Genomic DNA, 16555 nt, shown 5'->3' with positions numbered 1-16555 from the left:
ATTGGGGGGGGGCAGATTTGGGGGCGATCAGCGGGTATTGGGGGGGCAGAATTTGTGGTGATCAGCGGGTATTGGGGGGGCAGAATTGGGGGCGATCAGCAGGTATTGGGGGGGGCAGAATTGGGGGCGATCAGCAGGTATTGGGGGGGTAGAATTTGGGGTGATCAGCGGGTATTGGGGGGGGGGCAGAATTGGGGAAGATCAGCAGGTATTGGGGGGGGCAGAATTGGGGGCGATCAGCGGGTATTGCGGGGGGGGGCAGAATTGGGGGCGATCAGCGGGTATTGGGAGGGCAGAATTTGGGGTGATCAGCGGGTATTGGGGGGGGCAGAATTGGGGGCGATCAGCGGGTATTGCGGGGGGGGGGGCAGAATTTGGGGTGATCAGCGGGTATTGGGGGGGGGGGCAGAATTGGGGGCGATCAGCGGGTATTGGGGGGGCAGAATTGGGGGGCGATCAGTGGGTATTGGGGGGGCAGAGTTGGGGGCGATCAGCGGGTATTGGGGGGGCAGAATTTGGGGCGATCAGCGGGTATTGGGGGGGGGCAGAATTTGGGGCGATCAGCGGGTATTGGGGGGGCAGAATGTGGGGCGATCCGCGGGTATGCGGGAGGGGCAGAATTGGGGGCGATCAGCGGGTATTGGGGGGGGGCAGAATTGGGGGCGATCAGCGGGTATTGGGGGGGCAGAATTTGGGGTGATCAGCGGGTATTGGGGGGGGGGGGCAGAATTGGGGGCGATCAGCAGGTATTGGGATTGGCAGAATTGGGGGCGATCAGCGGGTATTGGGGGGGGCAGATTTGGGGGCGATCAGCGGGTATTGGGGGGGCAGAATTTGTGGTGATCAGCGGGTATTGGGGGGGCAGAATTGGGGGCGATCAGCAGGTATTGGGATTGGCAGAATTGGGGGCGATCAGCGGGTATTGGGGGGGGCAGAATTGGGGGCGATCAGCAGGTATTGGGGGGTCAGAATTTGGGGTGATCAGCGGGTATTGGGGGGTGGGCAGAATTGGGGAAGATCAGCAGGTATTGGGGGGGGGGCAGAATTGGGGGCGATTAGCGGGTATTGCGGGGGGCAGAATTTGGGGTGATCAGCGGGTATTGGGGGGGGGGGCAGAATTGGGGGCGATCAGCGGGTATTGCGGGGGGGGGGCAGATTTGGTGGCGATCAGCGGGTATTGGGGGGGCAGAATTTGGGGTGATCAGCGGGTATTGGGGGGGGGCAGAATTGGGGGCGATCAGCGGGTATTGGGGGGGGGCAGAATTGGGGGGCGATCAGCGGGTATTGGGGGGGCAGAGTTGGGGGCGATCAGCGGGTATTGGGGGGGCAGAATTGGGGGGCGATCAGCAGGTATTGGGGGGCAGAATTTGGGGTGATCAGCGGGTATTGGGGGGGCAGAATTTGGGGCGATCAGCGGGTATTGGGGGGGGCAGAATTTGGGGCGATCAGCGGGTATTGGGGGGGCAGAATTTGGGGCGATCAGCGGGTATTGGGGGGGCAGAGTTGGGGCGATCAGCGGGTATTGGGGGGGGCAGAGTTGGGGGCGATCAGCGGGTATTGGGGGGGCAGAATTGGGGGCGATCAGCGGGTATGGGGGGGGGCAGAATGTGGGGCGATCAGCGGGTATTGGGGGGGGCAGAATTTGGGGCGATCAGCGGGTATTGGGGGGGCAGAATGTGGGGCGATCAGCGGGTATTGGGGGGGCAGAATGTGGGGCGATCAGCGGGTATTGGGGGGGGCAGAGTTGGGGGGCGATCAGCGGGTATTGGGGGGGCAGAATTGGGGGCGATCAGCGGGTATTGGGGGGGCAGAGTTGGGGGCGATCAGCGGGTATTGGGGGGGCAGAATGTGGGGCAATCAGCGGGTATTGGGGGGGGCAGAATGTGGGGCGATCAGCGGGTATGGGGGGGGGCAGAATGTGGGGCAATCAGCGGGTATTGGGGGGGGCAGAATTTGGGGCGATCAGCGGGTATTGGGGGGGGCAGAATGTGGGGCGATCAGCGGGTATTGGGGGGGGGGGCAGAATGTGGGGCGATCAGCGGGTATTGGGGGGGCAGAGTTGGGGGGCGATGGGACGTCCAATGGGAGGAGATTTCTCACCTCCGTCTGCTTTATGTTCTCCTCCAGCTCACTGATCTGTCCCTGCACGGCGTGCTGACTGCCCAGGATGTACGCCAGACTCTTACTGAGCTTCTCCTGCAACACAAGACATCCCATGATGCTCCTCCTGCCATCGCCTAGGCAACGGTACATATATGTCGCATCGCATTCCCCGAGATACAACATCCCCACCCCGGGGTCACATACATGCGGTGCGGTACGTCACATGTGATGATCGGAGGCGTACATGATGTGTGGATCTATGCTCACCAAGAACACGCAGGACCCTTTTTTTGGGTTCGCACCAGAATCAGATCACACGGGTAGTCACACCTCTGGGATCCGATTCTGCACATCGCACCGCGTTTTGTGGACCGATAACTCAACATACACACGCCTGCAGCGCTTCACATGAACGGGGAGCGATTCTGATGCGGTGCCAAATTCACACTGAAAACGCTGCAAATTCCACACCGCATCCGTGTGATCCCGATCCGAGCGATGTACATCCGTGTGATCCCAGTCCGAGCGATGTACATCCGTGTGATCCCAGTCCGAGCGATCTACATCCGCGTGATCCCGATCCGAGCGATGTACATCCGTGTGATCCCGATCCGAGCGATCTACATCCGTGTGATCCCAGTCTGAGCGATGTACATCCGTGTGATCGCAATCCGAGCAATCTACATCCGTGTGATCCCGATCCGAGCGATGTACATCCGTGTGATCCCAGTCCGAGCGATGTACATCCGTGTGATCCCAGTCCGAGCGATCTACATCCGTGTTATCCCAATCCGAGCGATCTACATGCTTGTGAACCCAATCCGAGAGATCTACATCCGTGTGATCCCAGTCTGAGCGATGTACATCCGTGTGATCGCAATCCGAGCAATCTACATCCGTGTGATCCCGATCCGAGCGATGTACATCCGTGTGATCCCAGTCCGAGCGATGTACATCCGTGTGATCCCAGTCCGAGCGATCTACATCCGTGTTATCCCAATCCGAGCGATCTACATCCTTGTGATCCCAATCCGAGCGATCTACATATGTGTGATCCCAATCCGAGCGATCTACATCCGTGTGATCCCGATCCGAGCGATCAACATCCGTGTGATCCTGATCCGAGCGATCTACATCCGTGTGATCCCAATCCGAGCGATCTACATCCGTGTGATCCAAATCCGAGCGATCTACATCCGTGTGATCCAAATCCGAGCGATCTACATCCGTGTGATCCGAATCCGAGCGATCTACATCCGTGTGATCCCAATCCGAGAGTTCTACATCCGTGTGATCCGAATCCGAGCGATCTACATCCGTGTGATCCAAATCCGAGAGATCTACATCCGTGTGATCCGAATCCGAGCGATCTACATCCGTGTGATCCAAATCCGAGAGATCTACATCCGTGTGATCCGAATCCGAGCGATCTACATCCGTGTGATCCTGATCCGAACGATCTATGTCCTTGTGATCCCAGTCCGAGCGATCTACATCCGTGTGATCCCAATCCGAGCGATCTACATCCGTGTGATCCCGGGATCAGTGTCCGAGCGATCTACATCCGTGTGATCCCAGTCCGAGCGATCTACATCCGTGTGATCCTGGTCCAAGCGATCTACATCCGTGTGATCCCGGGATCAGTGTTTGAGAGATCTACATCCGTGTGATCCCGGTCCGAACGATCTACATCCGTGTGATCCCGGTCCGAGCGATCTACATCCGTGTGATCCCGGTCCAAGCGATCTACATCCGTGTGATCCCGGGATCAGTGTTTGAGAGATCTACATCCGTGTGATCCCAGTCCGAGCGATCTACATCCGTGTGATCCCGGTCCGAGCGATCTACATCCGTGTGATCCCAGTCCGAGCGATCTACATCCGTGTGATCCCGGTCCAAGCGATCTACATCCGTGTGATCCCGGGATCAGTGTTTGAGAGATCTACATCCGTGTGATCCCGGTCCGAGCGATCTACATCCGTGTGATCCCGGTCCGAGCGATCTACATCCGTGTGATCCCGGGATCAGTGTTTGAGAGATCTACATCCATGTGATCCTGGTCCGAGCGATCTACATCCGTGTGATCCCGGTCCGAGCGATCTACATCCGTGTGATCCCGGTCCGAGCGATCTACATCCGCGTGATCCCGGTCCGAGTGATCTGCATCCGTGTGATCCCGGGATCAGTGTTCGAGCGATCTACATCCGTGTGATCCCGGTCCGAGCGATGATCCCGGGATCAGTGTTCGAGCAATCTACATCTGTGTGATCCCGGTCCGAGCGATATTTGATCTTCTATGATATTAGAACACGGAACACGCAGGCTGCGCGGGACGTCACCTCATGTTATATGACATCACAAGAAGTGTCACAAACACAACAATGTATCCCCGATATTGTATAGTATGATATGATCCCGGGACACAACATACGGGGCGGAGCGTGTGTCATACTATATACTGCCATGTCACATGATGTATACAACACAACAATGTATCTGATCTCCCATATCACATTATATCACGACTGATGCTGATACATTGTACTGAGTCTGGTTACATGTTATATCCTGTTACATTGTATCATATTAAATGATATCTTATTTATACAGAATGTCCTATTACATTTATATATATTATATCCTCTTACATTGTAATATTCCAAATTATTTAAATATTATATTACACTGTATTACATTATTCCGGTATTAAATTACATATTATTTATATATTATATCCTATTACAGGGTATTATATTTTATTTATACATCATATTTTATTACACTGTATTATGTTATATTAAATGATATGTTACTTATATAGAATGTCCTATTACATTAATATATATTATATTATATCCTGTTACATTGTAATATACCAAATAATGTGTTATTTATATATTATATATTACGCTGTATTATGTTATTCCGGTATTAAATTATATATTATATCCTATTACACTATATTATGTTATATTAAGAATATATCCTACTACATTGTAATATACCAAATTATATATTATATCCTCTCACATGGTATTATATTTTATTCATACATCATATCTTATTACACTGTATTTTGTTATCGGTATTCAATTATATATTATTTATATATTATATCTCATTACACTTTATTTTTTATGTTTTATTTATATATTATATCCTATATTATGTTATATTAAATTATACATTATTTATATATTATATCCCATTACAGTGTATTATGTTATATTACATTATATATTATTTATATATTATATTATACTGTATTAAATTATACATTTATAATATTATATCCCGTTACACTTTATTTTTTATGTTTTATTTATATATTATATCCTGTATTATGTTGTACTAAATTTTACATTATTTATATATTATATCCCGTTACACTGTTTTTTTTAATTATGTTTTATTTATATATTATATATTACACTGTATTATGTTATACTTGTATTAAATTTTACATTATTTATATATTATATCCTGTTACACTGCTTTTTATTCTGTTTTATTTATATATTATATCTTTATTATATATGTTTTTTATTCTGTTTTATTTATATATTATATCTTTATTATATATGCTTTTTATTCTGTTTTATTTATATATTATATCTTTATTATATATGTTTTTTATTCTGTTTTATTTATATATTATATCTTTAATATATATGCTTTTTATTCTGTTTTATTTATATATTATATCTTTATTATATATGTTTTTTATTCTGTTTTATTTATATATTATATCTTTATTATATATGCTTTTTATTCTGTTTTATTTATATATTATATCTTTATTATATATGCTTTTTATTCTGTTTTATTTATATATTATATCTTTATTATATATGTTTTTTATTCTGTTTTATTTATATATTATATCTTTATTATATATGTTTTTTATTCTGTTTTATTTATATATTATATCTTTATTATATATGCTTTTTATTCTGTTTTATTTATATATTATATCTTTATTATATATGCTTTTTATTCTGTTTTATTTATATATTATATCTTTATTATATATGTTTTTTATTCTGTTTTATTTATATATTATATCTTTATTATATATGTTTTTTATTCTGTTTTATTTATATATTATATCTTTATTATATATGCTTTTTATTCTGTTTTATTTATATATTATATCTTTATTATATATGTTTTTTATTCTGTTTTATTTATATATTATATCTCATTACACTTTATTTTTTATGTTTTATTTATATATTATATCCTATATTATGTTATATTAAACTATACATTATTTATATATTATATCCCATTACACTGTTTTTTTATTCTGTTTTCTTTATATATTATATCTTTATTATATATGCTTTTTATTCTGTTTTATTTATATATTATATCTTTATTATATATGTTTTTTATTCTGTTTTATTTATATATTATATCTTTATTATATATGTTTTTTATTCTGTTTTATTTATATATTATATCTTTATTATATATGTTTTTTATTCTGTTTTATTTATATATTATATCTTTATTATATATGCTTTTTATTCTGTTTTATTTATATATTATATCTCATTACACTTTATTTTTTATGTTTTATTTATATATTATATCCTATATTATGTTATATTAAACTATACATTATTTATATATTATATCCCATTACACTGTTTTTTTATTCTGTTTTCTTTATATATTATATCCCTATACACTGTATTATATTTATATATCATATCTTATGTATTCTGATTTTTTTATATTATTTCATACTTCACTTTTTATTTCCTTTTTATAAAACACATAATAAAGTCTGCGGTTGTCCGTTGTTTAGTCCGTAGTAATGAGCGTATTTCTCGCGCTCTGTGTATATGGCGCCATGGCGGCCATCTTACCCGTAGTGCCTGGTAGGCGCTGATAATGGGGGTGATTTTGTGTCCGCTGTGGGTGCGGCGCACTCGGCAGATCTGGCACACCAGGCGTTGGCAGGTCTTGCAGTAGAGGTGGACCTCCTCCTTGTGGTCGGGGCAGGTCAGACCCTGGGGGAGATAAAACAAGATGGCGTCAGAGGCGTTCTAGGTCCCGGGCCCTCCTGGGTCCACCTCCCGCTCTCACCTTGGGTTTGAAGCTCAGGGTCGGAGGCGTGGGCTCGTGTTGGGCCTTCTGGGTGCCCCAGGGGTGGTAGAGTTTGAAGCACTCGTTGCAGAAGCTGGCCCGGCACTCGGTGCAGCCCTTGCTGGCCTCCTGCTGGGGGGGTTTACAGAACTGGCACATGATGGCGGCGCTGATGTTGACCGTCTGCCGGTAGCGCTCCACCACCCGCTCCAGGGTCAGGTTCCGGAACAGGTTGCCCAGCCCCCGCTCCCCGAGGTCCACATCATGCTGGCAGGACGGACACGGGAAGAGGACCATCTGTGGGTGGGCAGGGCCACGTTTCCTGCCAGGATAAGTGCCAAATCCTGCCGGGGAGAGGAGAAACAACCAGGACATGATCCTCGATGGCCAATACATGAGCAGATCGGGGAACAGATCTAGGTTCTCCGAGGAGTTAATCCGTGAGATAAGAGGACCTATTGTACATGGAGGGGCCTCCTTCAGGAGCCCTTTGGTAGCAGATCTGTGCCTGAGATGGAGGTCCATACATGGGTCATCCACCACCAGACCACAAGGACCGTCCTCTGACTAATCCCGAGGTGCTGAGGACCAAAGCTAAAGAAATGGAGTCTAGGGGAACTTTCTTCATGGAACCCCTGGAGCCGGTCCTACTGAGACCCCTCAAATATACGGGGGGCTCCGCTGTTCACCTCCTTCTGACCGGGTTCAAGTGACATCGCATCCCTACAGACTTGTATGGAATAAAATCCCCTTAGTGACCCCCCAGCCCAATATCTCCTCCTCATCCCCTATATCTTCTCATCCCCCTCCACAACCCCCATATCTTCTCCTCATCCCCCTCTGCAACCCCCATATCTTCTCCTCATCCCCCTCAGCAACCCCCATATCTCCTCCTCATCCCCCTCAGCAACCCCCATATCTTCTCCTCATCCTCAGCAACTCCCATATCTCCTCCTCATCCCCCTCAGCAACCCCCTTATCTTCTCCTCATCCTCAGCAACCCCCATATCTCCTCCTCATCCCCCTCAGCAACCCCCATATCTTCTCCTCATCCCCCTCAGCAACCCCCATATCTTCTCCTCATCACCCTCAGCAACCCCCATATCTTCTCCTCATCCCCCTCAGCAACCCCCATATCTCCTCCTCATCCCCCTCAGCAACCCCCATATCTCCTCCTCATCCCCCTCAGCAACCCCCATATCTTCTCCTCATCACCCTCAGCAACCCCCATATCTTCTCCTCATCCCCCTCAGCAACCCCCATATCTTCTCCTCATCCCCCTCAGCAACCCCCATATCTCCTCCTCATCCCCCTCAGCAACCCCCATATCTCCTCCTCATCCCCCTCAGCAACCCCCATATCTTCTCCTCATCACCCTCAGCAACCCCCATATCTTCTCCTCATCCCCCTCAGCAACCCCCATATCTTCTCCTCATCCCCCTCAGCAACCACTATATCTCCTCATCCCCCTCAGCAACCCCCATATCTTCTCCTCATCACCCTCAGCAACCCCCATATCTCCTCCTCATACCCCTCAGCAACCCCCATATCTTCTCCTCATCCCCCTCAGCAACCCCCATATCTTCTCCTCATCCCCCTCAGTGACCCCCATATCTCCTCCTCATCATCCTCAATGACCCCCCATATCTCCACCTCATCATCCTCAATGACCCCCCATATCTCCACCTCATCCCTCGCAGTAACTCCCCATATCTCCTCCTCATCCCTCTCAGTGACCCCCCATATATCCCCCTCAGTGACCCCCCATATCTCCTCTTCATACCTTTCAGTGACCCCCCATATCTCCTCATCCCCCTCAGTGACCCCCCATATCTCCTCTTCATACCTCTCAGTGACCCCCCATATCTCCTCCTCATCCCCCTCAGTGACCCCTTATATCTCCTCCTCATTCCCCTCAGTGACCCCCCATATCTCCTCCTCATCTCCCTCAGTGACCCCCCATATCTCCTCCTCATCCCCCTCAGTGACCCCCCATATCTCCTCATTCCCCTCAGGGACCCCCCATATCTCCTCCTCATCCACCTCAGTGACCCCCCCATATCTCCTCATCCCCCTCAGTGACCCCCCATATCTCCTCCTCATCTCCCTCAGTGACCCCCCATATCTCCTCCTCATCCGCCTCAGTGACCACCCATATCTTCTCCTCATTCCCCTCAGTGACCCCCCATATCTCCTCATCCCCCTCAGTGACCCCCCATATCTTCTCCTCATCCGCCTCAGTGACCCCCCATATCTCCTCCTCATCCCCCTCAGTGCCCCCCATATCTCCTCATCCGCCTCAGTGACCACCCATATCTTCTCCTCATTCCCCTCAGTGAACCCCCATATCTCCTCCTCATTCCCCTCAGTGACCCCCCATATCTCGTCCTCATTCCCCTCAGTGACCCCCCCATATCTCCTCCTCATTCCCCTCAGTGACTCCCCATATCTCCTCCTCATTCCCCTCAGTGACCCCCCATATCTCCTCCTCATTCCCCTCAGTGACCCCCCATATCTCCTCCTCATTCCCCTCAGTGACCCCCCATATCTCCTCCTCATTCCCCTCAGTGACCCCCCATATCTCCTCCTCATTCCCCTCAGTGACCCCCCACATCTCCTCCTCATCCCCCTCAGTGACCCCCCATATCTCCTCATTCCCCTCAGTGACCCCCCACATCTCCTCCTCATTCCCCTCAGTGACCCCCCCATATCTCCTCCTCATTCCCCTCAGTGACCCCCCACATCTCCTCCCATCCCCCTCAGTGACCCCCCACATCTCCTCCTCATCCCCCTCAGTGACCCCCCATATCTCCTCCTCATTCCCCTCAGTGACCCCCCACATCTCCTCCTCATTCCCCTCAGTGACCCCCCCATATCTCCTCCTCATTCCCCTCAGTGACCCCCCCATATCTCCTCTTCATTCCCCTCAGTGACCCCCCATATCTCCTCCTCATCCACCTCAGTGACCCTCCCATATCTCCTCACTCCCCTCAGTGACCCCCCATATCTCCTCCTCATTCCCCTCAGTGGCCCCCCATATCTCCTCCTCATTCCCCTCAGTGACCCCCCATATCTCCTCCTCATTCCCCTCAGTGACCCCCCATATCTCCTCACTCTTCTAGCCCCCCCCCGGCTCAGCATTCAGTATGCAGAGCCATCAGATGTGTGTGTCTCCCTCCATTCCTCGGGGGTGGGGCCGTGGTGGGGCACTCACCTGATTTGATGAGGCGCTCCTGCTTCGGCACGACCCTCCTGCCCATGCGGGGGCTGCGGGTGGAGGGGGAGGAGGCTGGTGAGTTGGGTTCGGAGTTGGGGTCACAGACGTACCCTCTCTGGAGGAGGATTTCGCTGGCACATACATGACACACGTTGTGCTTACACGGCAGGATGACGGGGTGCTTGTACATCTCCTTACACACTGGGCACAAGAGCTCACGCTCCATGTTCTTCATACTGGTCTGTGGAGAGAAACAACATGCCAGGATTACCAGCACTCCAAACCAATGGCGAAACAAGGGTGATGACATCACTGTACCGTTCTCCTCTCACAATCCCCTACAGATTATAAACACTGCTCTGTGATGACATCACTGTACTGTTCTCCTTCTACGATTATAAACACTGCTCTGGGATGACATCACTGCACCACTCTCCTCCCACAATCCTCCACAGATTATAAACACTGCTCTGTGATGACATCACTGTACCGTTCTCCTCCCACAATCCCTTACAGATTATAAACACTGCTCTGTGATGACATCACTGTACTGTTCTCCTTCTACGATTATAAACACTGCTCTGTGATGACATCACTGTACTGTTCTCCTTCTACGATTATAAACACTGCTCTGGGATGACATCACTGCACCACTCTCCTCCCACAATCCTCCACAGATTATAAACACTGCTCTGTGAGGACATCACTGTACTGTTCTCCTCCCACAGTCCCCCACAGACTATCAGACTATAAACACTGCTCTGGGATGACATCACTGTACCGCTCTCCTCCCACGATTAGAAACACTGCTCTGGGATGACATCACTGTACCGCTCTTCTCCCACGATTATAAACACTGCTCTAGGATGACATCACTGTACCGTTCTCCTCCCACAATCCTCAGTGTGATGTGCCTATTGGATATGCTGAGTATTCAGTCTACTATACGGGGATAATTATGGCCACCAACCGCCGAGTCTGGAAAGAGGAACTGAGATACAACGGCTCCGTACACACTTCTACACTCATCACCCCACAATGAACATTGCATGAAACATGAGGGCCACACAAAGCCCCACCACCACCTAGAGGGCCACACTAAGCCCCACCACTAGCTAGAGGGCCACACTAAGCCCCACCACCACCTAGAGGACCACAGTAAGGCCCACCACCACCTAGAGGACCACAGTAAGGCCCACCACCACCTAGAGGACCACAGTAAGCCCCACCACCAGCTAGAGGGCCACAGTAAGCCCCACCACCACCTAGAGGGCCACAGTAAGCCCCCACCACAACCTAGAAGACCACAGTAAGGCCCACCACCACCTAGAGGACCACAGTAAGGCCCACCACCACCTAGAGGACCACAGTAAGGCCCACCACCACCTAGAGGACCACAGTAAGGCCCACCACCACCTAGAGGACAAAACTAAGCCCCACCACCACCTAGAGGACCACAGTAAGCCCCACCACCAGCTAGAGGGCCACAGTAAGCCCCACCACCACCTAGAGGGCCACAGTAAGGCCCACCACCACCTAGAGGGCCACACTAAGCCCCACCACGACCTAGAGGACCACAGTAAGCCCCACCACCACCTAGAGGACCACAGTAAGCCCCACCACCAACTAGAGGACCACAGTAAGGCCCACCACCACCTAGAGGACAAAACTAAGCCCCACCACCACCTAGAGGACCACAGTAAGCCCCACCACCAGCTAGAGGGCCACACTAAGCCCCACCACCACCTAGAGGGCCACAGTAAGCCCCACCACAACCTAGAGGACCACAGTAAGGCCCACCACCACCTAGAGGACCACAGTAAGGCCCACCACCACCTAGAGGGCCACAGTAAGCCCCACCACCACCTAGAGGGCCACAGTAAGGCCCACCACCACCTAGAGGGCCACACTAAGCCCCACCACGACCTAGAGGACCACAGTAAGCCCCACCACCACCTAGAGGGCCACACTAAGCCCCACCACCAGCTAGAGGGCCACACTAAGCCCCACCACGACCTAGAGGACCACAGTAAGCCCCACCACCACCTAGAGGACCACAGTAAGGCCCACCACCACCTAGAGGACCACAGTAAGCCCCACCACCAGCTAGAGGGCCACACTAAGCCCCACCACCACCTAGAGGGCCACAGTAAGCCCCACCACCACCTAGAGGACCACAGTAAGGCCCACCACCACCTAGAGGACCACAGTAAGGCCCACCACCACCTAGAGGACCACAGTAAGGCTCACCACCACCTAGAGGACCACAGTAAGCCCCACTACCACCTAAAGGGCCACGCTAAGCCCCACCACCACCTAGAGGGCCACACTAAGCCCCACCACCACCTAGAGGGCCACGCTAAGCCCCACCACCACGTAGAAGACCAAACTAAGCCCCACCACCACCTAGAGGGCCACAGTAATGCTCATCACCACCTAGAGAACCACAGTAATGCTCATCACCACCTAGAGAACCACAGTAAGGCTCACCACCACCTAGAGGACCACAGTAAGCCCCACCACCACGTAGAAGACCAAACTAAGCCCCACCACCACCTAGAGGGCCACAGTAATGCTCATCACCACCTAGAGAACCACAGTAATGCTCATCACCACCTAGAGAACCACAGTAAGGCTCACTACCACCTAGAGGGCCACACTAAGCCCCACCACCACCTAGAGGGCCACACTAAGCCCCACCACCACCTAGAGGACCAAACTAAGCCCCACCACCACCTAGAGGACCAAACTAAGCCCCACCACCACCTAGAGGGCCACACTAAGCCCCACCACCACCTAGAGGACCACAGTAAGGCCCACCACCACCTAGAGGACAAAACTAAGCCCCACCACCACCTAGAGGGCCACACTAAGCCCCACCACCAACTAGAGGACCACAGTAAGCCCCACCACCACCTAGAGGGTTACATTTATCCTCACCACCACCTAGAGGACCTCACTAAGCCCCACCACCACCTAGAGGGCCACACTAAACCCCACCACCACTAAGAGGACCAAACTAAGCCCCACCACCACTTAGAGGGCCAAACTAATCCCCACCACCACCTAGAGGGCCATACTAAGCCCCACAACCACCTAGAGGGTCACATTTATCCTCACCACCACTTGGAGGACCACACTAAGCCCCACCACCACCTAGAGGGCCACACTAAGCCCCACCACCACCTAGAGGACCAAACTAAGCCCCACCACCACCTAGAACACCGCAGTAAGGCCCACCACCACCTAGAGGACCACACTAAGCCCCACCACCACCTGGAGGACCAAACTAAGCCCCACCACCACCTAGAGGACCAAACTAAGCCCCACCACCACCTAGAGGGCCACACTAAGCCCCACCACCACCTAGAGGACCACACTAAGCCCCACCACCACCTAGAGGGCCATACTAAGCCCCACCACCACATAGAGGGCCATACTAAGCCCCACCACCAACTAGAGGACCACAGTAAGGCCCACCACCACCTAGAGGGTCACATTTATCCCCACCACCACCTAGAGAGCCACACTAAGCCCCACCACCTAGCAGGTCATACTAAGCCCCACCACAACCTAGAGGGTCTCATTTATCCCCACCACCTAGAGGGACACACTAAGCCCCACCATCCACCTAGAGGGCCACACTAAGCCACACCATCCACCTAGAGGGCCACACTAAGCCCCACCACCACCTAGAGAGACATACTAAGGCCCTCCACCACCTAGAGGGCCATACTAAGCCCCACCGCCACTTATAGGGACACACTTATCCCCACCACCACCATGAGCGCCACACTAAGCTTTACCATTACCATTAGGGCCACACTAAACTTCACCGCTGCCATGTGCACTACGCTAAATCCCACCACCATCAGGAGAGCTGCACTAAGTCACACCACCATGAGGGCCACACTAAGGCCCACCACTACCATGAAAGCCACACTAACACTTACCACTGCCATGAAGGCCACACTAAACTTCACCACTATCATGAAGGCCACACTAAGTCCCACCACTACCATGAAGGCCACACTAAGTCCCACCACTACCATGAAGGCCACACTAAGTCCCACCACTGCCATGAAGGCCACACTAAGTCCCACCACTGCCATGAAGGCCACACTAAGTCCCACCACTACCATGAAGGCCACACTAAGTCCCACCACTACCATGAAGGCCACTCTAACACTTACCACTGCCATGAGGACCACACTAAACTTCACCACTACCATGAAGGCCACACTAACACTTACCACTGCCATGAGGACCACACTAAACTTCACCACTACCATGAAGGGCACACTAAGTCCCACCACTACCATGAAGGCCACACTAAGTCCCACCACTACCATGAAGGCCACACTAAGTCCCACCACTACCATGAAGGCCACTCTAACACTTACCACTGCCATGAGGACCACACTAAACTTCACCACTACCATGAAGGGCACACTAAGTCCCACCACTACCATGAGGACCACACTAAGTCCCACCACTACCATGAAGGCCACACTAACACTTACCACTGCCATGAGGACCACACTAAACTTCACCACTACCATGAAGGGCACACTAAGTCCCACCACTACCATGAGGACCACACTAAGTCCCACCACTACCATGAAGGCCACACTAAGTCCCACCACTGCCATGAAGGGCACACTAAGACTTACCACCACCAAGAGGACTACACTAAGCTTCACCACCAGCTTGAGAGTGCAGGAAGGACTAAGCTGACCAAAAACAACATGGCCGTTGGGCGCACTCCCCCCCCCCCCCCAGGTGGACATGGCCTTAGTGGGGAAATCATGGACCTCCCGTGCCATTCTCCTCCCAGAACCCCCCGGGGAGTTATGCCGTCGGTTATCAGAGGATTATGAATACGGCGGTGTGACCACAGAGGTCCCGAGGTTCCATCTCCCCACCATTGTCACTCTGGGGTCTATCACACGTTCTCCCAGGTCCCTGCGTCACGCCCTCCCGGGGCCCCTCCCTGTCTGCTTCACCTTGTTCCCTCTCCGAGCTGCCATGTCCTCCCAGGTTGTCATAGAGAGAGGGAGGGACTCTGCAGCTTCTCCTCATCCCCGGGAAGATGGAGGATGCAGTTGCCGTGGTAACCACTAGATGTGCTGCAGCTCCAGCGACGGCCGAGGAGGGGGGAACGCCGCCGCTCTACGAACGCTCCCCTCCCCCCACCGCCGTACATTTCCAGAAATAACATACAACGTAACAAATACAATCGTTACAACGTATCCTTCTATCGCCCGCCTGATCCTCCCCTCCCCCCCCCCACCAATGTACCGACATCGGCCCCGCAGCGGCCCCGCCGACCGCAGAGCACGCCGCATGCCTGCACATGATGTCTGCTCCTGGCCGCCCTCCAGACATGACACACACATGTCACTTACACTGATCCGCACCAAGGCGTCCATGATGGAGGTGAACGCCTGCAGGTCGTCTCCCTGCGCCATGATCCCCGCCGAGCTTCTCCTGCAGGACCCTACCGAGGAACGGTGCAAAGGATGCTCCGCCGAGGGGGAGGGGAGGGGGATGCAGGGAGCATGAGCAGTGCGAAGGAGGAGGATGAGAGGACCGCACTGATCTGTGAGATTCCCATCCAATCCGTACAAGTCCCGGCATCTGGAGGATGGACCATGCACAGTCCCACTTCTCCTGTCCCGGATGCCGGGTGTCATTCTCGATATCTGTCCCCATTCTGTATGTATGGACTCTGCACAGTCCCACTTCTCCTGTCCTGGATGCCGGGTGTCATTCTCGGTATCTGTCCCTATTCTGTATGCATGGACTCTGCACAGTCCCACTCCTCCTGTCCTGGATGCCGGGTGTCATTCTCGGTATCTGTCCCCATTCTGTATGTATGGACTCTGCACAGTCCAACTCCTCCTGTCCTGGATGCCGGGTGTCATTCTCGGTATCTGTCCCCATTCTGTATGTATAAACTCTGCACAGTCCCCACTTCTCCTGTCCTGGATGCCGGGTGTCATTCTCGGTATCTCCTCTCATTCTGTATGTATGGACTCTGCACAGTCCCACTTCTCCTGTCCTGGATGCCGGGTGTCATTCTCGGTATCTGTCCCCATTCTGTATGTATGGACCATGCACAGTCCCACTTCTCCT

The 16555-nt window shown here is 51.1% G+C and overlaps 1 protein-coding gene across 2 annotated transcripts in view; it reads right to left on the bottom strand.

Moving 5' to 3' along the window:
* TRIM46 (tripartite motif containing 46) overlaps positions 1 to 15982 on the bottom strand; it is a 33739-nt gene extending 17757 nt beyond the window's left edge. For both annotated transcript variants that reach the window (XM_089667166.1, XM_089667167.1), the window contains exons 1-5: positions 15826 to 15982; positions 10415 to 10658; positions 7201 to 7544; positions 6981 to 7124; positions 2101 to 2196 (exon numbers count right to left, since the gene is read on the bottom strand). In XM_089667166.1, coding sequence (XP_089523292.1) covers positions 2101 to 2196; positions 6981 to 7124; positions 7201 to 7544; positions 10415 to 10658; positions 15826 to 15888 — 891 coding nt within the window. In that variant the 5' untranslated portion in view covers positions 15889 to 15982. The remainder of the gene's footprint in view (positions 1 to 2100; positions 2197 to 6980; positions 7125 to 7200; positions 7545 to 10414; positions 10659 to 15825) is intronic.
* Positions 15983 to 16555: the final 573 nt, after the last annotated feature.

Source organism: Staurois parvus, unplaced genomic scaffold, assembly GCF_062004578.1.
Source record: "Staurois parvus isolate SC_StPar_1 unplaced genomic scaffold, SC_StPar_1.0 ptg003068l, whole genome shotgun sequence".
Classification (NCBI taxonomy): Eukaryota; Metazoa; Chordata; class Amphibia; order Anura; family Ranidae; genus Staurois; species Staurois parvus.
Note: the sequence above shows the minus strand (reverse complement) of the source record. Positions and strands in the feature narration are given on the sequence as shown.